We start from the raw sequence: 20,689 nt of genomic DNA, 5'->3' as shown, positions 1-20,689 counted from the left end.
TTTTGTACTGTTTGCTACTTTTACAGTATTACAGACATGATATAGAAGAAAGTAACCAGCTTGATTGTCTGAATCTTATTTCGTACATTCATTGTAATCGCAAATGATTCCTTATTTTACTTGGATACACTGCAAACTTGGGAAAGTAGAAGAGACATATTCAAAAAAGTTCTTTAATGGTGAAAAAGTTCATGGAAGTTCAACTTGCTTAATGTTCCAAATGTCTTTGGCATATTCGTGGATGGTCCGGTCACTGCTAAACTTGAATGAACCTGCCGTGTTCAAGATTGACATTCTCGTCCATCTCTGTAATCATTAAATAGTAAGTTCAAGGTTGAATATTTGAGGAAGTTTAAAACAGAGTCAACATGTAAAAGCTTTGATGATCAAAGAAGAAGCATCACTACTTACTTTCTGGTCTCGGTATGCCTCGTCAACTTTTTCTTGGCATTCAACGTAACTAGGAAAGTCTTTCCCAACGAGGAAGTAATCAGCTCGTCCAAAGCCTTCGTTTCCTTCCAAAGAGCCAATCAGTTCATCATAGTTTGAGCCAAAGACACCGCTTCTAACGTATTGCTTGACTTCTTCAAAAATAGGATCCGGAACAAACTGGAATCAAAAGATGTAACAGTTCAAAATGAAGCTCTGTTTGACAGTGAGAAGAAGAAGTAAGAATAGCAAGGTTTGACTCTTTTAAATCATATACCTTTCCCTCTGCTCTCTCTTTCCTAAGGTTCACAATCTCATCAGCTTTGGCACCAAAGAGGAAGAAGTTTTCTTCGCCAACTTCTTCTCTAATCTCGACATTAGCCCCATCCAATGTTCCAATCAAAATGCAACCGTTCATAGAAAACTTCATGTTGCTTGTCCCACTCGCTTCCATCCCAGCGGTACTGCAGAGACAACCATTGATTGATTATAAACTCATGTCAGGATTTGTTGCGAAGGTTCCCATGATAATACTAGTCCAGTTCCTAGTTTACCAACGTTCTCAATTTAAGTGTTTCAGCCTCATGGAATTGTGACAAAAAAAAAACTCAAAAGATGACTTAGCCAAAGAAGTTGATACCTGATGTGCTGAGAAAGCTCACTTGCTGGAATGAGCAATTCAGCAACACTGACATTGTAATCAGGAACAAAGATAACCTACAAGGTATCTGATTATCAGTTATAATATAGGTACCAATTGAAGGAGGATTATGCAGGTTGTCCGATTAAAATAGAACGTAAAGGTACATATGATAAAAGATCAATTACCTTAAGCAGGTCACCTATTTCTGGATCATTGTTAATTGTAGAACCAACATCAGTGATGAATTTCACAATCCTCTTGGCTTGCACATATGTGGCAAATGCTTTTCCCCCAAATATGCAAACTCTTGGAACAAATGTCTTCTCCCTCTCACTTGCATTCATTTCCTTCATCTTTTTGTATCGGTAAACAATTCCCAAGATATTAAGCAGTTGTCTCTTGTACTCGTGGATACGTTTGATCTGCAATAGTATTCAATGCCAAATGTAATAATTTTAGTGTTCGATGAGATGTTAAGAGAGCTCATCAGATTAGCGGCTTAAAAGGATTCATTGCGTTACAGACAAAAAGTAAACAAGGGACCTCTGGAACTGACCTGAATGTCGAACATTGCATCCGGATTGACAGTATATCCGGTTCTTTCCTTGATTAGTGATACAACTTTTAACTTGTTCTTCTTCTTTGCTGCCCTCCACTCGGATTGAAGATCTTCATCATCTGCAAACTGAATAAAGACAGAACAAGAGCTACCAGTGTCTTACTATAAAGATAACACCATGTGAAACAACACTGAATCTGATAAAGCACATACCTTCCTTAGTTCCGCAAGCTTTTCAGTGTTTAAGACCCAGTCTTCTGTGCCTATCCAGCTAGTTATAATATCACTTAGGTACGGGTTGCAAAAACTAATCCATCGTCTTGGTGTTACTCCGTTGGTTTTATTCTGAAATTTGTCCGGCCACAACTGCAACAGATATAGAATGTTCAACAACGAGGCACATTATAATTTATCAAGCATTATGCTTCACTGGTTAGAGTGTTTACCTTAACGAATTCATTAAAAACATCCTTCTTCACTATTTCACTGTGTATCTCTGCAACTCCATTTACAGCATGACCACCCACAACAGCTAGGTTGGCCATACGGACCATCTTTGGTGGTTTAACTGTCGGTTCTGGGATAACTTCCACTTCCTCGCCAGCAGTTTCTTCCTCTTCTTGTTCCTTTTTCACCACCACAGTTTGAGCAGCTTCTTTAGAATCTTTGGTGTTCTTTGGCTTCACAATCACATCTGCAAAGGCAGAAGGCAACTCGACGTTTTCTAAGATCCTCATTGCCTTCAGTTTCTCCTTGAGCAAGTCAGGATCCTCGGTGCCATACTCAGAAACAATTGTGCTAACTAGCTGCAATACATGAAATTGCAAAATTAGACCAGATACGAAAGAAACAAAAAAACAAATAGAAGAGATATTTGATGTTGTTCAAGGATCACCTCCTCATCAATCATTTCTATAATCTCCACATGACGAGGTAGCAATTTCCCCATAAGGTCTAAACTCCACTTCTCCAGTGCCTCAGGCAAAACTGTATGGTTTGTGTATGCCACAGTCCTAGAAACATTATTAAACCATTCAGAAACACGTTGCAGGTTTAAAAACAAATAAGAACAAGAGACATGGTCATTTTAAGCTGTACCTCTGTGTGATTTTCCAAGCGTCCTCCCAGCTTAATCCTTTCAAATCCATTAGAATCCTCATTAGCTCAGGAATGCATAAGGTAGGGTGAGTGTCATTCATCTGCACTGCAACCTTCTCTGGAAATTCTTCCCAGTTGATGCTTCCTCCAGACCTTGTCTCAAAACGCGCTATGATATCTTGGAGCGAGGCTGAGCACAGAGTGTACTGTTGCTTCAGACGAAGAGCCTTTCCTTTATTAGACTCGTCTCCGGGATAAAGCACGTAGCAAATCTAATTCCATTACGTGGGAACGGAAGAAACTTTTCAGCGTTTTTTAGCGTTGATGTTTGCAGGCGAAGAGAAGAGTACGAAAGAGACAGACCTTTTCAGCGTTAAATAGAGCTTGTGCTGCCTCAGTATGCTTCCCGGAGTTATATGAAGATAAATCAAAATCTGCTGCAGGTGCTTTTGTTGACCAGAGACGTAGATTGATAGTAGTCTTAGTTTTATAGCCAGGTATTGGAACATCATAAGCAACGGCCACAATGTCTTCTCCACCTATCCATTGTTTCTTACCATCTGATCCAGAAACAACTTTTCCGTAGAACTTTACAGGATATGAGACATCATTTCTGACTATTTCCCAAGGATTGCTTAGCTGAAAGAAAGAGGCAAGTCTACTAATTAGCACTGCTTCGAGGAGTACAAATTAGGATATAGTGTTCAGTTGCAAAACGCTGTATGGGAGAAAGAATAAGAGAAGAAGACCTCAAGCCAATCTTCTGCAACTTCCTCCTGTCCATCTTTTGTGATTCTTTGTTTGAACAAGCCGTACTTGTATCTAAGTCCATAACCCCATGCCGGATAATTCAAAGTTGCCATGGAATCCAAAAAGCAAGAGGCAAGTCTCCCGAGTCCACCATTCCCAAGTGCAGGATCAGGCTCCTACAGATTGCAAGTGGAGATTTTAACATCTCAGCACATATAAAGAAAGATAAAGTCTCTGTAATAGCAAGAAATTGAATCGCAAAGACAAGCAGCTCTTCAACTTTTGTAGTAAATCATAAATCAATCTCCAATAATGAACATGCTTAACAGCTCACCTGAGTAGCTACGCTTTCCAAATCAAAGCCTAGACTCTTCAAAGCGTCAGCATAAGCGCCGGTAAGCCCAAGGTTACCCACTGCATTCAATAGGGCTCTACCCTACAATGGGAGAAGATGGTCAGATAACAAAGATTGCTGACAGTCAAAAGAAAACACAAGTAGAGAGTCAACTCAAAAGAAAACCTGTAAGAACTCCATTGACAAATAGTAAGCCTGTTTGGGATTCACCCTGTTGTAATACTCATAAGTGGCGTTCCAGTTAATGATCAGAGCGTCCCTAACACTCTGTGCAGTAGCAAAGAAAGCCTTAGGCAACTCAAACTTCTCCGGAGAAAACAAAGGCGTGAACTCCGAGTGGTACTTGATGCTCGATGCCACAGAAGCAGCATCTGGACCAAACGGACTCAAAGAGCTAAACCCTTCTGCATTCAATCACACAAAATTCATTCAGCAACACTTAAAATGATTAACTTCACATCCCCAACATTCACTATAAACTCTTAAAGTTACAAACTTTAATTCCAACATTCACTATAAACTCTAAAGTTATAAACTTTATTCTTATACTCGAACCGTTTACGCTTAAAAAAAGTAACTTCTTGAATGAGAAAAGGAAAAAAGATGAACTTGGACCTTGTTCGGAATCGATAACTACGTCGGCGACCTTCTCCTTAGGCTCGCTAGAGACAGCTTTCACCGACGGGAAGAGTCTTCTCTTCGGTGCCAGTCGCCAGGTTCTGCTCCTCGTTCTCCATCTTCCGTTGTCGCTACGACGGCCAACGAGGCTCGACAAGGCATTGCATTGAATCAAACTCTCAGCTCCGCTCGATACGCCGGAGATTCGCATCGTATCCATCTCTGATCTCTCTCTGAAGAGTGTACAGTGGAGTTGGCTGAATCTTATCAGTCTCGGTGATCACTTATGAGTGATCTGAGATTGACCACGACACGTGGTGAAATGTATCTACGTGTCATTGTTTGATTGGATGTTTGGAACTGTACTTACCCCGTGACAGGTCACGTTTTTTCAGTGCGTTCTGCTGAGAGATATTCGTGGGAGAAAGCGACAAGAAGAAAAAAATCTAAAATAGTTGAGAAGCAATGTGAACCGTTAGTTTAGTGAACGAGTGAACTACCAAGGAGAAGAATGTTGAGAAGCAATGTGAACCGTTAGTTTAGTGAACGAGTGAACTACCAAGGAGAAGAATGTTGAGAAGCAATGTGAACCGTTAGTTTAGTGAACGAGTGAACTACCAAGGAGAAGAATGTTGAGAAGCAATGTGAACCGTTAGTTTAGTGAACGAGTGAACTACCAAGAAAAAAATCTAAAATAGAACGAGTAAACCTTATAAACGTTCCCATTTAACCGTTCCTGTACTTACCCGTGACAGGAACATGGCTTATATCATCAAAGCTCACAGTTTTCCCTCCACTTCCTTCCACCAAAACCATGTTCCTTGTTTTCGAACCATGCTTCCTTTCATTGTCTCTGGACATCACTACAACCGAATCATTCTCTTCACTCGAAGTTACGTCATACACATTCCTGTCCTTACCAGACACCATGGGTTTTGCCTTCACTACATTGCCTTTCGCAAACTTGTAGCTACTCTTCATTGGCAGTTGTTCTTCACTCTCATCACTCATGGAGTCCAACTCTTCTAGCTCCCCATTGCTAACAACCACTTTCCCCATTCGGTTCCTCAATTTCTCCATTATTCTCTCTTCTGCTACCCCAACAGCCTGAGGCTTTTTGCCATCACCAGCCTCTAAATTTAAACTGGCTACCCACAACAAAGCCATACCTCCTAACAGCACAATCATCAATGTAGTGCAGAAACCTCACCAAATCTCTGCTCAATGATCTCTTACTACTTCGTATCATTGGATCAACCCTACCCTTAATCGAGTCAAGCTGCAGAAGCAAGTCTGTAGCTTTCCGAAAAACAACCGAAGATTTGAGAGACACGAAGCTGGATTTGATCAAAGCTAGTTCCTTTAGATGCCTAAAGGATACGGACCTCCGAACAAGGTAAGGCCGGAAACGCGTTTGAATGACACGCGCCGCGGAGTCTCTCAGTGTAGAGTACCGATCTCGACGTTGGTCATAGCGACCTGCAAACTCGTTGAGAGACGACTCGAGATCGTCGATTTTGCGTAGGAGACAAGACAAGATAACATGGTCGTCGTGTTCTCGCGGAACATTATTCTTCTGATGCTGGTGGAAACCACCGTTGGATCTCCGACATGGAGTTTCGCAGGGGCAGGTTTGGTCGGGAGATTGCGTTTCTTGTTGATGAGTTTGGAGGTAAGAAGCGATGAGATGAAGAAGATTATCAGGAGAAAGGTGGGTAGAATCTCCGTAGGTGCAGCAGCGTGATGACGTGGCGACTGGAGGGATGATGACGTGGTGGTTTTGGCGCTGTGAGCAGCCGTGGTGGTGGTGGCGGGATGCCATGGAATCGACGGCGGAGTTTACTAGGGACTATGGTGGATTTGACCAATTAGCGATCCCGTGAAACTGAGAGACACAGAATAATAAAACAAAATTTGAGCTTGACAAACGTCACGCGGTCCGTATCATGTATTACAACCCGGTACGCATTTCACCTTGTTGACCGGTCGAACCAAACCGGACGCTGAACATATGGCCACTTTGATTTTTTTTACTAACTTTTTTTGTCAAGTTAATATTTATTTATATTATATTATCTAAAATTGATAATTTAATTTGATGGTTCTACTTGTTATGTATATATTTTTTTTAAGTAATCTATGAATAGATCAAATTTTCTACCACTTGGAACTTAAGATTTTCTGTTGTAAATAAAAATTTCTAATTAAACTACTAAACTATAGAATGTTCCACAAACCATTTTTTTGGTATTAGATCATCTTCAATCCAGTTCTAAAACGGTCATTTCATATCCAATATATCGAAATATGTTCAGTTCATATCCGACTTATACCAACGTGCAAAAACATACCTAAACATTCCAAAATTTCAAATAACATACATGTTATTTATCTTTTGGAGAAATCATACACCGGTCGCCCTCATGTCATCTAATTTTGCTAACGTAGATGCTAAGTCATTTAATTTTACTAACGAGGATGCCACATATACAATTTTTTTCCAAAAAAATAACCAAAATAGTCGTTTGATAAAAATATTTTTTTAGAAAATGTAAAATTTATAAATGGAGAAATTATATGTTTACCACTTTCAAGGTGCCATTATTCATCTTTACCACCATTAAATGGATATTTTCAAATATACATTCTTCATTGAATGACAAAAGACTCTTATACCATTGGTTTCTATATATATAATATATAAATATTTAAATAAAAACAAAATTTATGTTTTCGAATTATACTTTTTCAAATTCAAACTTTTTTATAATTTTTTTTTTGAATTTTTTAATTTGAAAATTTCATTTTGAAAATCAAAAATTATGTTTGAAACTATTTTCTAGATTTTTTTTATAATTTTATTTATATATTTATTAGAATCCTAAATTTCACATTCCAAAAACCCGATACCCTCAACTCTAAACCCTAAGTCTAGATTAGTTAACCCTAGAGTTATAAATGTCTTTTTACCCTCAATTAAAAAAAAGTGGTTAGTGTAAACATGAAAAGTAGTACTATGAATGTGCTAATTTTGAAAATTTCCCTTTATAAATTTGTATATTTAGTAAAATTAACAAATTAATTAAATAATAAATTTTAATCTTATATGAGAGATATATTCGTAAATCTTATATAATCAATTTACATCATAAATTCTTTAAATGTAGCGTTCGGGTACCCGTTAGGTTCATATCGAGTTTTCGGATTTTGGTTATATTTTGTAACACGTCTTACGACCCATACTCGTATTTTTTGTAAGTTTTGATCGGGATCGGATATAACACATCGGGCTTGGATTGATTTTCTATCACATCTTAGAAACCATAAATTAACCATATATCTATCATTCAGATTTGGGTTATATCGGATCAGTTCGGATAACCCGAAGTAAAATATAAAATTTCTAAGAAAATCATATAAGAATATATACTTATGAAGAACCAATAGCATTGCATTTGAATCATTACAACACATATATAACTCTTATAAGGATGGTATTGTGATAGGATCATAAAAATTTAAAAATATATTGCTTGTATAAGATTAATATTTTATTATTTAGTTAATTTTTGTTAATTTAACTAAATAATATAAATTTATATAATTTTACATTTTCTAAAAAAAATATTTTTTATAAAAAAATTGTACATGTGGCATTCTCGTTGGCAAAATTAAATGACGTGGTAGCTGATGTGTCGACTGGTGTATGATTTCGCCAAAAAAATAAACAACATGTATGTTATTTAAAGTTTTGAAAGTTCAAGTATGTTTTCGTACGGTGGTATAAGTCGGGTATGAATTGATACATATTGCGATATATTGGATATGAAATGGTCGTTTTCTCATATTTTCATCACTATATTTTTTTAAAAAAATAGGAAAAATCTATTATATAAGTGGATTTATTCTAAATTATGCTTTTATAATATAGTTGATGTATTGTCAAATGAAAATATTGAAAAAATGCTAATCTCTTTACATAGAAACAAAAAGTAGTAATCATTAGTATTTTCTTCTAAAATAGAAAAAATCTACCTTCGAATCATACAATAGAGTAAATTCAATTCTATAACATAAATTTATATGCAGGAAGAAAATATAGAAATATACATTTAGAGATGCTTTTAGTCACTGAACCATAGAGAATCATCAACATCCATCAATAATATGAAGGTTATGTGCAATGTATAGGACCAATGAGCAGTCAATAAAAAGAATAAGTGAATCACTCAAATTCAATTTTGACTTTTCTCTTTGTTTCTTTTGTTCTTGATTCAACAAACAACTTTCCATTAATCTAAATCCGAATACACCTCACCATATATTGTTTCACCAAGAATTGTCACCATATAATAAAGCTTAAAATAAGATAAAGTTTACAGCTTTATCTTGCTTTCGAGTTATTGATTAAAAACGGTTTTTCTTTTTGGTTGTCTTGCAGAACACAGAAAACGACATAAGAAGGAAACTCTGGTAAAAACAAGCGTGGCTTGGGTCGTCGCGCCATAATATGTCATACACATTCCAAGACAAAGTCCAAAAATTTCAATTATAAAAAAAAACAAACATGAATCATCTCATTAATTAAACTAATAAACAAACACACTACCACGACGGAGAAGTATACGACGGCGAACCAGACGACGTAGACAAGCCACCGTCTTTGTCCTTCTCGTTGTTGGATTCACTAGCTGAACTCTCCAACGACCTCGCATTGTCTTGTAGAGAAACAGAGCATGCCTTTTCAGGAAGATCCTTCATTGGAGTCAACGTCGGCGTTACATCGTTTTCTTCCTCGCCGGAAGAAGAAGAAGAGGAGTCTCCGGTCTCGAGCCTGGACGGTGAAGACTCAGGGGTCTCGAAAGGCGTGGTTGGTTTACTTGTAGCGTCGTTCGAGTACATTGGGTTGGATATGTAGATGAAGTTATCAACGGGTGCAGGGGAAGCTGGTAAGGATGAAGACTCATGATGAAGGCAGGTTTTGTTGGTTGTGAGAAAAGGGTTTGGAGTTTGAAGGCCGCCTGTGGTTAGAGGATTGGTGTTAGATGGTGAAGGGTCGTTGCATGTTGAAATGGCTTGAGCGAGACTTGTGGTGTTTGCAGCGGCGGTGATTGTGGTGGTGGGGAGGGTGAGGGAGTGATTACGGCGGCGGCGGCGGCCGAGTAAGAGAGAGCAGTAGAGTTCGGCTAGTAGTACTAACACTAAGCTTAGAACCATTACCAAGCTCACTACCATAACCATAGTGGCCGCCATTATCACCTTCGACGAGCTATTCATCTTTGGTCTCTTTTTTCTTTCTCTCTTCTCTTTTGTGGGGCTGAGTGTATACAGAACATAGAGGAGGTGAAGAGAGGTGAGTGGTAAGAAGCATGTTTTGTTTTTTGGCGGGAAAGTCTGCTTTATCAGAGAGTCTGTGGGCCTGTGGTGGTGAGGATTGGGTACGAGGAACACGAGGCTCTCTGTTTTACGAGCTTCATAACATTTAACTTTTGCACATCGAGGGATGAGGGTATTACTGTAACTTCGGATTCAGTCACCATGTGAATTTCAGAAGATGAGAGAGGAGAAAAGGACAAGAGTTGAGTTAAAGAATCTCAAGAGCGCTTGTAATAAATGAGTTTGGATCATTCACGAAAGTAATAACAAGTATCTTTGTCTTAGATTATGATACTGGTCAACAATTGAGTAGACAAAAAACAGTATCTCACATTAAACCCTTTTTTTTTTTACACATTAAACTTTTTAATGTCTCTTCAAGTTCTGTAGCATCATAGCTCGAGTCTTACCATCCGGTTCTAGACCCACCTCTCTCATTTCCACATACAGCTCCTTTGCTAACTTGAACTCACGTCTTAAACACATTCCATGTATAGCAGCGTTGTAAAGCGACACATCTGGTTCCACCTTCTGTTCAAGAAACAAACAAACATTAAATCAAAATCTATTCTAACTACGCATGAGCAAAAAAAAACCGGAACCGAACCGAAATACATAAAACTGAAACAGACCGAAACCTTCAAATATTTAAACAGTTCCTATATTTCTATATTCGAACCAAACCAGAACCAAGGTAATTTACGTATTCGAATTCCCGAAATAACTGAACCGAAACAAAAACCAAATGGTAACCAAATTTTTTTCCTAGTATTTTCCGGTTCCTAATTTTACTATCCGAACTACCCAAACAGGTCAAAGTAGTAATTGGATCCTTTAGCCCCTCCCTAATCACCCAATATTTGAAGAACCCAAACCAAACCGATACACCAAATGCCCATGACTACTTCTAATAATGCACATTTGAGTCACAAAACTTATTACCTTTAGTATATCTTTAACCTCTCCCCACAGTGAACCCCAAACGCAACTCCTTATAAGCGACAGATACGTAAACGTGTCCGGCTCACAACCCCTTATCACCATGTGCTCATACACTCGCAACGCGACTTTCGACTGTCTTGACTTCTCGCAAGCGCTTATCACCAGATTATAAGACGAAGTCGAAACTGTTACCCCGGAACCTTCCATCTCATACAAAAGCTTCACAGCTTTCTCCCAAGAACCAAGCTTCTGACAAGACACCAAAGCCGTGTTGTACAAATACTCATTCACACAACACAGCCTCTCGCTTCTCACCATATCAAACAGCTGGAGAACATCATCGTATCGGTTCGCTTTGTACAAACCCGTGAGCAACGCGTTCCAAGTGTACTCATCAGGTTTATGCCCTAAAGACTTTACAACAACGCTGTAAACCTTAAACACCAATCCCACTTTCCCAGCCTTTGCTAACGAGTTGATCAGTGCGTTGCACGCTACTAGATTAGGCTTCATCCCTTTCTTTAACATGCTCCGAAAGATCTTCAACGCCAAGCTCCATCTCTCTTCCTTTGTACACGCGCTTATCATCGCTTGCATTGCGTCCTCTCTAGGAGATACGTTGTTGCTGATCATCTCGTCGTACGCATCGAGAGCCAGCTCGGTTCTCCCGCACCGGACAAAGATGCTAACGAGCAGAGAGTATGTAACCTCGGTTCCAATTAGACCATCGCTTTGCATAGCTCTCCATACCCTCTCTGTCTCTTGCACGTTGTTCACCCGTCCAGATAGAGAAACCACGGTGTTGTATAGGACAACGTCGAAGTGGCTCTTGTGTTTGGGGTCCTTTTCTAGCTCTCTAAACTTTCTTAGCGCAGAGTCGCAACCCTTGAGCTCTGAGACAGCTTTCAACAGCAAGCTGTACGTGTGGCCTGTGAGGTTGTCCTTTGTTCTCATGAAGTCAAAGACGGTGAAGAGTTTAGGAAGGTTTCCACTCCTCAAGAGGCACGAGAGAAGAGAGTTGCAAGCGTGGGGGTTGGGTTGTAAACCTGAAAGCCTCATGGAATCAAACAGCTCTGATGCGCTTCTGACTTTGTCTAACCTGCTGAGTTTCAGAAGTCTCTTTGATAACATCTCCTCGTCCCTCTCTTCTAAGAAATGTATCCTACTCTTATCTACTTCAGGCTTCTCTTCTACCTCATCTTCTACAAACAAACCGGAAAGATTTTCTTTCAATCCAGATTCAAAATCCAAAGCCATGGTTTCACCGTTGGAGGATCTTTCTAGCGCACTACTCACCTTACTGAAACATATTCTCTTTGTTCCTGATGAAAAAGACTCCATTTTTACATTACCATAAGCTAGACGCCTCCGTTTCAGCTTCATGGTCAATGCCAAGTCCAACGAGTGACACAAAGACCAATGACAACAGCTCTTCTTGACGGCATAACAACCATAGTCTAATTGATTCGATGTAGAGGTGATGGAGACAGGACTCAACCAGACATCACTCATGATTTTACCGGACCGGAGATAACTACGAACACCAAAACCTCCAGTTTTAACACATAGAGAGCATACTCTTATAAAGTAAATCTAAGGCGTAACATACGAACAAGCTGAGAAGTTTAGTGAAAGATTCAGACTTTAAGTACTTACTTAACCAAAGAAGCTCAGCTGCGTAATGATCTGTAGTACCATAAGCATGACACCAAATCAAAACCCGATTTTTTTCAGTCGAATTGATGAATCAAATAAGCCTGTTTTCACCCCTCTGCGGAGGAGTGTTGAGACTAGGATGAGGGAGAAGATACCAACAGAGAAGCCTTTTGAAAAGACAAAACGATCCACGCCAAAACGACGTCGTGTGAAGACCTCAAAAACGCAGCCGTATAAAGTAGCTGAAGCTTAAAAGTTAAAACATCCCAAAAGCCGAAGCAAAATTTTGAACATCCAACAATGGGTAAAGTTTCTGACTTTAATTTTCGCAATTGTGTTCCGTGTGTTGTTTGATTGAATTTGTGAAGGTGTGGTTGCAGATGAGGAAAGAGAAGGAGAGATAGAGAAGAAGGAAGGAGTAGCATCAATAGCTGTATTGCCATGTGGTTCCATCTCTGGCCATTTCATTCACACGCCTCTCTCCGTCTGCTATGGCCTCCATGGCACTGGTACTCTCTCACTTTCTCTCTTTTAATGGTCTTTCTTTTTTAGTGTGCACAAAATGGTCTTTTTGTTTGGTGGGTCTTTTTTTTGCAATTACAAAATGTGTTCGTGTATATCCAGTTATCCATTTAGCTTCGGTTTGATCAAAATGGTTTGGTCCTGAAGCATGTAAATGACTAAATGAGTTTGTTAACAATTAAGCCGCTTAGCAAACTAAGACTTAATCATGTACTGTTAAGATCATTTGATACTAGGATTGGTTGAACATGATATAAATTAGCTTAGGAGCGTCAAAGGAGGTGATCTAAAATATGCCTTGGAATCTTCTTACTATTGCACGTTTCTGCGTTATGTTTGTATGATTGATGTCTTCTTTCTATTTCCAAAGAACTGGCTTGTGAGACTGAGTGCAGCCGCGGTGAGGATTATCGGTTGATCAAGCTCACCATCATTGACTTCAACGTATGACTTTATCACTACTTCTAAACCCTTTAACACAGTTTGTATTGAGCTTCTTGTGATATTTCATGAAATAAAAGAGTAAAAAGGAACAAACAGTTGTAGTTGAGTGCAAAGCTCACGATGCTGCTCGAATTAATAATGTCGAGCATGCTCACGGGTAATGTCAAAATTAAGTTGAATATAAAACGCCTTTCTCTGTGATTCTGTTACTGTCCTCTGCTAAATAAAATATAACTGAGCTCTATGTTTATCACTTTTGTCTTTAAAAAGCTGGGAGGAAGATGTGATAGGACTAGTCGAACAAAAACACAGGAAGAAGAAAGTCTGTTTCTTTCGAGTGTGAGACACTGAAGGCAGATAAAGCAGCAGAGGACCACATCAGACAGTTCATGCCCAAATTATCTGGACTTGATGCTGTCAGTACGTATAACCAACATTCTTCTCCTTGTTACCATCTCATTACATTATAGTTTCTTTGCTTTGTTGGATCAACACAATCTGAATGATTGTGTGATTCTTGCAGTTAACATTGGACCAATGAAGATCTCTGGGCTTGACTTTGCTGTGGTTGAAGAGGAACACGCAAACTAAGACAGAACACAACTAGATTTTGCTAGTGCAGTGTCAGTCAAGGATCTATTAGAACTTATTTTAAGAGTGAAAGAAAACAAAATCTTTAGACATTCTTCTCATGTTATGCTATTAGAACTTTATTTTAAAATTATTTTTACTTAGGAATCACTCACTTATACAGAGCGGTTACAGTCTATCTTAACTTACTCAAATAGGTAGATCCATAGATCTATATGATTGGCCTATACCAATCTTGGTTTTATTTCAACCAACACAAAAATCTCTAAATTATTAGCTAGCCTTTGATTATAATAATATATATGTATAGTGGCAAAATGAATGTAGTGGATAAGTCTCTGAGAGAGCTCAAGGTAGCTTGACTTTGTCTACACCAACTGTAGTATTTGAAGCCGCCTCGGTCTGGATAGCAGTCTCCACGAATTGAGTGGTGACTGTCTCCCATCTGGTGATCGTTTGTTTAATCTCAGTTTTTTGTTCTGCTGTCACCGCCACTGACCCCTCTACCTTGCCTTGGTTTGCTTCAATGATTTTCTTGTGGATGGCTTCTAACTCTTGCAGTGACTTGGCCACCTCTTGTTGGTAGGTCTCCATCGATTTCTTCGCCTATAGACATGCCACAAGAACATGAATAAGAAGATGATAGACTTTGGTTACATAAAAGAGTTTTCAAAGAGAGTTTTACCTCAGCTGACTTGCCAGTAAACTTTGAACCAATGAAAGACACTGCGTCGGATATTTTTCCAGCTGCAGCAGAGAAGAAACCTTTCTTCTTTTCTTGAGTGACCTTTGCGGAGGCTACCATTGTAGCCTTTAGTTTCTCGAAGAAAGACTTGTATTCCTCCTTTGGCGGACACTTCTTCTCGAGTTTCATTATGAACTCCATGACTTCTTTGGATGTCTCAGCCTCCAGTTCTGCCACTGTTGTGCTAGAGGTGGTGGTGGCGGTGGTGGCACTTGAAACATGTTCCATAAAGGTCACTGATGCAAAGAGAATGGTGAAACATAATAATAATAACTGAACTCTTGCCATTGTTTTATGTTGTTTATGGTTTTATATTTTGTATTCTTTTTTGTTTTGTTTTGGTTTAAAATGAAGGAGTAAGTTTGAAGAATGAATGGATTGGTAATAGAGTTCTTTTGTGTGTTTTTATAGTTATGTTTAGTGTTCTATTTTTAGAATCATTTGTCCAATGACCATTGAGAGTTTAGTGGATCAAGCTCCAAATAATAGTAAACAGTTTCGTGGCTCTTAATAATGGACTCTGAGAAGTGAGAACTTTTCAAACCTATCATCTGTTTTTGTATGTTATGTACCTTCGATGTGCACGGTCTTCAAACCTATCATCTGTTTTTGTATGTTATGTATCTTCGATGTGCACGGTCTTCGACATATACGTCTCACTAATACTAAACTCATAAATAGTCTATTTTCTATCTAAAATAGACTATAGTGTCAGATCACTTTGTGAACAAAGGAGTTCTAGTGTTAAGATCTCATAGCATAGACAAGTAAAGGCTTCACTTTTATGAGAAATGAGCTGCCCCACCAGGTAACAATGTTGATCGGATGAAAGTCTTGAGAAGAAAGTTACTACATATACATTGTATACACAGTGTTCTTGGTCTCTTTGGGAACTCTGCTTGCGAGTTTTGTTAGTTCAATGTGTGTGTACTCAATACTAATTGGCTTCTTTCAGATGAAGTGATGGCTGAAGCTTCTGAAGAGAAGAAGAATCTTGCTCTCATCTAATGCCTAAGAAGTAGTTTTGGGTTTTGACATTCGCATTAGCTCGTGTAGTGACGAGCATTTCACACACAAATCTTATCAGCCAGAAGGCAGATACTCAAATATTACAAATACTATTAAAATCCTACAAGAACAGCCCTTACAACACATGGATGGACATGTTCTGTTGTTTCCAACTCCCATAGAGCAACAATGCAAACCAAAAACTACATCTACATATATAGATAAAGAAAGACTGGTAATTACCAATCACCAAACCATCATATACTTACATAGAGGCTGGTCTTTAGGACTAACTCGTTGAAGAAAAGTCGTCGAATAAATAGAAACACTTACTTCATGTAACAATCTCCCTGACAAGCCAGTCAAGACAAGGATAAGCGAAGTAGAGGATGAGAAACGACGGTAGAGCCAGCAAGAGAGTGACTAGAATGTACATAGCCAATATGGCTGCACTTGTTGGTATCGCATAGAGTATAATCAGCAGAAAGATAACAACCAAGGGAAACTTTGCTGTCAACTGGACAAAGAACACCAGAGACTTCCTCAGCGAAGTTTGTATGTTGTCCCTCGGAACACGATGATCATTATTAACTGAGCCTGATGGTTCAGGTTGAGCGCGGTGATGGCCGCCGCGATGGTGGAGACAAGCAGGTGGTGGCTGCTCCCTTGTATCGGTTTGATCTCTCCCCCGCGAACTGCGTCTCTCGCCATTCATCCTTTCGACCATCCACAGCACAAAGTAGTTCTTACGAGGGAACCTAAGGGTTCCTCTGAAGACGAGACGGAAGGACAGAAGGTTGCACCAAGGACACGAAATGAAGAGAGGGAGCTGAACAGGGTGTGTAGGTAGTTTCACAATAGCCCACTGAAGTCCCAAAATGCAGTTTTTGCACATCGTGTGGCCGCACCATAGGACGTAAGGAACGTTTTCGACAATGTTGAATGATTCCCAGCAGATAGGACACTCGAGACCTTCTTCTTTGCTGCCTACTGATGAGGCATCGTCATCTGAACAGTCTACATGAGTAGCATGGACTGGTGGTGGTCTTCTTGCTTCGTTTCTCGGTCCTGTGAGATAACTCGACGCTAGATTCCACATTTTCTAGTATCAGATAAAAGCCAGGAAACTGATTCTACTGATACTCAACTTCGACCTTCATGAAGCTCCCATGGTGGAGGAAGAGAGTAGGCCTCCGAAAATGCATACTGAAACAATATTAATGCATAAACATTTGTGAAAAAAGAAAGAATCGATTTTTATGGTTAGAATCGATAGCATTTGAAGCTGTTTTGTATTAGATCTTAAAAGCTCGATCCTTTCTTCATCTTTTGAGCTAAATCTAAACTCTATTCAGATTCAACATTCAACAGGCAAGAACCCAATATCAAGATAATATAAATTGAAAAGGAGATAAAGATCGTACCGATTCTCTTCCAGGGGATGATTCTGCGCCGCGAAAGATTCAAGCTTTCTCTCTCTATGGGATTTCGCAAAGTGAGCTTTTTGTTTCGCACGTTGAAGGAGAAGAAGAAGATGCTCGATGCTTTTTTTTTTTTGAAAAACGACGCCGTTTCTATCCAAAGATATTTTGAATGATTTTTCATACAGACCAATGGTGTGGTATGATAGATTAGAATTAGATTAATCAAAGACTACTCAACAATATTAGATTGCCAAACCTTTTGCGTGTAACCAAAGGCAACAATGTCTATGAACTTGGTAAGAAATTCATTTTTATTAGATATGATATTTAATAAGACTTGTGGGGAACAATTAATAGAACAGTGATTCCATAACTTTTCTAAAAATAAACAAACAAATGGTCCACTTCACTCTCACTTATGATTAGGGTAAGTTTGGAACAAGGTTAGCACAATTGTCTTTAAGAAGAGGTGGGAAGAAGGGGTTCAATGGGAACATGTGAGGCCAGCAGTTAGCATCTATGGTCGAAAACGCCTTGCAGCACGCGGTTCCAACGTGTCCAAACTTGCCTGAGAAAACCGACTGGAAGAGTTCCAGTACACATCCATGGACGTTGAAGAGAGATGACCAGCACTTCTCTAAGTCGATGGGAAAGCTAGGTGGAGATTCTGATCGTGGTGGTTGGTCATGAGCCGCTCCTGGAGTGATCAGAACGGCAAGGCATAGAGCTAAAGCTAGGACTAATGCTCTTGATGTGTGTTCCATCTCTCTCTCTCTCTCTTTGATTATATAAAGTTTATATCTTTCCTTTTTTTTTTCTCTTTTAAGATTCTTGAATGGTTTGTATATGATATGATCACAAGGTTATAATTTATAGGCTGAGAAACAAGAAGTAACAAACGGAAGAAAACAATTAAGTTGTTCAAAAGTAACTCATGCTATGTATTAACGTCATTCTCTATTAAGTTTTTCAAAAGTAACTCAGGCTATAATGTTCAAAGCGGTAAAATTATGTGCTTTGTAAAAGTCTAACAACTAGGCGAATTATTACAAAATCTATGCGAAAACTATACGTTAAGGAATTATTTATTTATTTATTATATGTTATATAAGATATTTTAAAAATTTTAAAACAGCTTATAGACCGATTCGAGCTGCTTAAATCAGATTTAAAAAAAATCGTTTAGGCTATCACCGATTTTTAAAAACATTAGAAACACTCATATTCATAAATTAGTGATGAATCCTGAACACATACATACATACATTGATTACACAATAGTCATGACTCGCTGATATAAACCATTAGTAAACACAAACCATTACAGAAACTAGAGTTTAGATGACAGAGCCAGTTTGAGGACCAATAAGCCCCAAAACCTCATCCCAAAGACCATGAGTCTGAACAGCAGAACCAAGCTCAACAACACTCGAGCTACAAGCAGCCACAGTCCAGTACCCTCCCAAGATCTCTGCTTTCAGCTGCTCCTTCTCCCAACCACAATACCCATCAAAGAATCTTAGCTCACTTCTTCCCACCAGCTTCCTCTTCACCATCTCTGCAGCCAATCCCACACTCTCTCTCGTCCCGTAGTACAATCCTCTCGTCACTTGTCTGAACACTCCGCTCTTCGCAACCTCGTTGTCCCCGCCGCTCCTCGGACTCACCAGGAACAGCCCTTCTTCTAAAGGTCCACCAAAGAAGAGCCTCTTGTCTGAAAACGTTCCCGCCACGTCTAATACCGTTGATTTAGTCTCCTTGATGGACATAAGCGATGGACGGTTGAGGATGACTCCTATAGGACCTGAGGGTCCAACGGAGAGGATGAGGATCACCGTCTTTTCGAAGATGTGGACTCCATCTAGCTTCTCTGTGGCGATTAGGAGACACCCTGGCTCTGGCTCGTGGATCTTGTGTGCCCATTTGTTTCCAACTGTGATCAGTGTGGACGATGATGACGTATAGTCAACCACCATGTCAGGGTTAGACCACGAGGAGGACGAGTCCTTCTCAGAGGTTGCAGCTTGCTCTCCAGCTACCAGCCTTGCCCTGAACTCTCTCCAGTCAGCATCTGCTGTCGAGTTGTTGACGCAATCATCGTCCAGTGGCTTCCATGAATCCGAAAGAGAACCTATTCAACCAAAAAAAGGCTTTCGTCAGACTTGAAACAGCTACAAGTAATATACCAAGGCCATGCTTATGAATAATACAATCCTCGTAGATGAACATGGCCATGAAAAGTATATTACTTACAATTTACAAAGAACGGAGAAGCAAACTTCCTGGTGAGAAACTGGCAAGAACTTCTCTTGGGGCAAGAAAAGATTCTGGGTTTGATGAACGGGACAAGCTCTTTGACACCAGAGATTGATCTTGAGGTAAGAAAACAAGCATCCATGTTTACTCTCTCTTTCTCTTTGTTCTCTGACTCAATTCACTTTAGACAGAGCATAAAGTAACGTCGACAATATAAGATAGTGAACAGATGAGAGCCAAAGCTGAAGTGTTTGGTTCTGAGGATCCTAGTCAGAGAGGTATGGGCAAATGGATATGCTTTAACCTTATAAGGTGTTGCTTGTATTTAAAGGTCTACATTTGCATATGCCTTTGGATATTGGATAAGAAACAAAATCTTTTTATCAAACTTTTTTATTTAAATATGATGTGTAGAGGGCTAGTGGCCACTCATCATCATTGCAGTTACTTACCCACTACTGTGGAAAAGATAAAAAAAAAACATACAATTATTATACCGAACCTACTAGAAGATTAATGATCTAAAACACCTAGAAAGGTGATTTTTCATATGTCAAAATCTTGGATCAATCATAAAATGTGTTTGCAGAAGTGAAAAGTTAATAAACTTACGAGTCTAAAGACTTTTGTTTGTACATCCAAAAGTCAAGCTACAACCACATAAACAATAGCGGATTTGAGTACAAATCAATAAAGGGCACTATCAGTGGCCCTGTTTTCTCCATTATTGCATTACTATTTTCGATAGAAATCATTAAAAAAAAGAAGATTTAAGATCAACTCAAAATCATTTAGACATTGATTGTTGAAATAAAAAAAACCTCACGGGCTTGTTCAAATATGACTATTTAAACATCAAGTCCAACAACTACATAGCTTGTCTAAGGAAAACACATCACCGGCAACACGTCATCGTATGAACGTCATACAACAGCGATCATCAGTTTGGATTGTCATTAGCTGTTACCTGTTCAAGTTCTAGGGAACCACCTAACCATAAGTTTTGTTTAATCTTTTTTTCCAGAAAGTTGCAAAGGATCAATCAACTACTTAGTTGCGTGCTAAGGTAACAACATCACCAAAATACGTCATCGTTACTGACGTCTATACTGATCATCAATGGAATTGTCATTAGCCTTTTACAATTCAAGTTCTACGCAGCACCTAACCATAAGTTTTGTTGCGACCATTACTAATACTCACAGTGAGGTTCCATGGGAGTTTGAACGTCAATTGATTGATCTTCTCTGATTATAACCATCTTCGTGGTTGA

The 20,689-nt window shown here is 39.0% G+C and overlaps 9 protein-coding genes across 10 annotated transcripts; 1 reads left to right on the top strand and 8 right to left on the bottom strand.

Annotated features, from left to right (window-relative positions):
• Positions 1-42: 42 nt before the first annotated feature.
• LOC106305907 (alpha-glucan phosphorylase 1) lies at positions 43-4,824 on the bottom strand. The gene is made up of 15 exons (XM_013742332.1): positions 4,450-4,824; positions 4,000-4,238; positions 3,814-3,915; positions 3,479-3,655; positions 3,093-3,368; positions 2,730-3,001; positions 2,527-2,644; positions 2,078-2,437; positions 1,845-1,997; positions 1,629-1,757; positions 1,258-1,494; positions 1,070-1,146; positions 707-893; positions 412-609; positions 43-306 (listed from the first exon to the last, which is right to left on the bottom strand). The coding sequence occupies exons 1-15, from the start codon at positions 4,670-4,672 to the stop codon at positions 190-192; spliced, it is 2,865 nt and encodes a 954-aa protein (XP_013597786.1). The 5' UTR covers positions 4,673-4,824; the 3' UTR covers positions 43-189.
• LOC106305908 (BAG family molecular chaperone regulator 8, chloroplastic) lies at positions 4,794-6,435 on the bottom strand. The gene is given in 3 exon segments (XM_013742333.1): positions 4,794-4,898; positions 5,199-5,616; positions 5,618-6,435. Coding segments are annotated over 3 exon segments (1,140 nt in total). The 5' UTR covers positions 6,275-6,435; the 3' UTR covers positions 4,794-4,833.
• A 2,491-nt stretch (positions 6,436-8,926) lies between these two features.
• Positions 8,927-9,974, bottom strand: LOC106306368 (putative protein TPRXL). The gene has a single exon (XM_013742960.1). The coding sequence runs from the start codon at positions 9,727-9,729 to the stop codon at positions 9,058-9,060; it is 672 nt and encodes a 223-aa protein (XP_013598414.1). The 5' UTR covers positions 9,730-9,974; the 3' UTR covers positions 8,927-9,057.
• Positions 9,975-10,056: 82 nt separating this feature from the next.
• On the bottom strand, positions 10,057-12,572 carry LOC106306367 (pentatricopeptide repeat-containing protein At3g29290-like). 2 transcript variants are annotated; one of them, XM_013742958.1, is made up of 3 exons: positions 12,427-12,572; positions 10,771-12,304; positions 10,057-10,356 (listed from the first exon to the last, which is right to left on the bottom strand). In XM_013742958.1, exons 2-3 carry the CDS (start codon positions 12,280-12,282, stop codon positions 10,195-10,197), a joined length of 1,674 nt encoding a protein of 557 aa, XP_013598412.1. In that variant the 5' UTR covers positions 12,283-12,304; positions 12,427-12,572; the 3' UTR covers positions 10,057-10,194. The 2 variants fall into 2 exon arrangements, with proteins under 2 accessions (XP_013598412.1, XP_013598411.1); XM_013742957.1 differs by having other exon boundaries at positions 10,057-10,359; positions 12,427-12,570.
• Positions 12,573-12,697: 125 nt separating this feature from the next.
• Positions 12,698-14,070, top strand: LOC106306370. The gene is given in 7 exon segments (XM_013742962.1): positions 12,698-12,730; positions 12,807-12,935; positions 13,319-13,392; positions 13,470-13,549; positions 13,663-13,713; positions 13,715-13,812; positions 13,916-14,070. Coding segments are annotated over 7 exon segments (504 nt in total). The 5' UTR covers positions 12,698-12,726; the 3' UTR covers positions 13,984-14,070.
• A 97-nt stretch (positions 14,071-14,167) lies between these two features.
• On the bottom strand, positions 14,168-15,109 carry LOC106306369. The gene is made up of 2 exons (XM_013742961.1): positions 14,669-15,109; positions 14,168-14,589 (listed from the first exon to the last, which is right to left on the bottom strand). The coding sequence occupies exons 1-2, from the start codon at positions 15,014-15,016 to the stop codon at positions 14,332-14,334; spliced, it is 606 nt and encodes a 201-aa protein (XP_013598415.1). The 5' UTR covers positions 15,017-15,109; the 3' UTR covers positions 14,168-14,331.
• A 648-nt stretch (positions 15,110-15,757) lies between these two features.
• Positions 15,758-17,291, bottom strand: LOC106303618. Its single transcript, XM_013739906.1, has 2 exons — positions 17,161-17,291; positions 15,758-16,942 (listed from the first exon to the last, which is right to left on the bottom strand). The coding sequence occupies exon 2, from the start codon at positions 16,833-16,835 to the stop codon at positions 16,071-16,073; it is 765 nt and encodes a 254-aa protein (XP_013595360.1). The 5' UTR covers positions 16,836-16,942; positions 17,161-17,291; the 3' UTR covers positions 15,758-16,070.
• A 264-nt stretch (positions 17,292-17,555) lies between these two features.
• LOC106305346 (egg cell-secreted protein 1.4-like) lies at positions 17,556-17,967 on the bottom strand. Its single transcript, XM_013741726.1, has one exon. It carries the CDS (start codon positions 17,922-17,924, stop codon positions 17,583-17,585), a length of 342 nt encoding a protein of 113 aa, XP_013597180.1. The 5' UTR covers positions 17,925-17,967; the 3' UTR covers positions 17,556-17,582.
• A 398-nt stretch (positions 17,968-18,365) lies between these two features.
• Positions 18,366-19,719, bottom strand: LOC106305996 (UPF0301 protein TC_0483). Its single transcript, XM_013742442.1, has 2 exons — positions 19,414-19,719; positions 18,366-19,291 (listed from the first exon to the last, which is right to left on the bottom strand). The coding sequence occupies exons 1-2, from the start codon at positions 19,556-19,558 to the stop codon at positions 18,498-18,500; spliced, it is 939 nt and encodes a 312-aa protein (XP_013597896.1). The 5' UTR covers positions 19,559-19,719; the 3' UTR covers positions 18,366-18,497.
• Between the last annotated feature and the right edge of the window lie 970 nt (positions 19,720-20,689).

This window comes from Brassica oleracea, chromosome C7, assembly GCF_000695525.1.
Source record: "Brassica oleracea var. oleracea cultivar TO1000 chromosome C7, BOL, whole genome shotgun sequence".
Lineage (NCBI taxonomy): Eukaryota > Viridiplantae > Streptophyta > Magnoliopsida > Brassicales > Brassicaceae > Brassica > Brassica oleracea.
Note: the sequence above shows the minus strand (reverse complement) of the source record. Positions and strands in the feature narration are given on the sequence as shown.

Bases quoted from the DNA above. Each gene is read 5' to 3' on its own strand.
- LOC106305907 (XM_013742332.1), bottom strand. From the start codon at position 4,672: ATGGATACGATGCGAATCTCCGGCGTATCGAGCGGAGCTGAGAGTTTG. The intron at 3,656-3,813 runs GTGAGCTGTTAA...TGCAATCTGTAG, and splicing joins TGGAAAGCGTAGCTACTCAG to GAGCCTGATCCTGCACTTGG. The intron at 307-411 runs GTAAGTAGTGAT...TAATGATTACAG, and splicing joins AGGCATACCGAGACCAGAAA to AGATGGACGAGAATGTCAAT.
- LOC106306368 (XM_013742960.1), bottom strand. From the start codon at position 9,729: ATGAATAGCTCGTCGAAGGTGATAATGGCGGCCACTATGGTTATGGTA.
- LOC106306367 (XM_013742957.1), bottom strand. From the start codon at position 12,282: ATGAGTGATGTCTGGTTGAGTCCTGTCTCCATCACCTCTACATCGAAT. The intron at 10,360-10,770 runs GTAATAAGTTTT...TTTCTTGAACAG, and splicing joins AGGTTAAAGATATACTAAAG to AAGGTGGAACCAGATGTGTC.
- LOC106306369 (XM_013742961.1), bottom strand. From the start codon at position 15,016: ATGGCAAGAGTTCAGTTATTATTATTATGTTTCACCATTCTCTTTGCA. The intron at 14,590-14,668 runs GTAAAACTCTCT...GCATGTCTATAG, and splicing joins TTACTGGCAAGTCAGCTGAG to GCGAAGAAATCGATGGAGAC.
- LOC106303618 (XM_013739906.1), bottom strand. From the start codon at position 16,835: ATGTGGAATCTAGCGTCGAGTTATCTCACAGGACCGAGAAACGAAGCA.
- LOC106305346 (XM_013741726.1), bottom strand. From the start codon at position 17,924: ATGGAACACACATCAAGAGCATTAGTCCTAGCTTTAGCTCTATGCCTT.
- LOC106305996 (XM_013742442.1), bottom strand. From the start codon at position 19,558: ATGGATGCTTGTTTTCTTACCTCAAGATCAATCTCTGGTGTCAAAGAG. The intron at 19,292-19,413 runs GTAAGTAATATA...TTGGTTGAATAG, and splicing joins TTCTCCGTTCTTTGTAAATT to GTTCTCTTTCGGATTCATGG.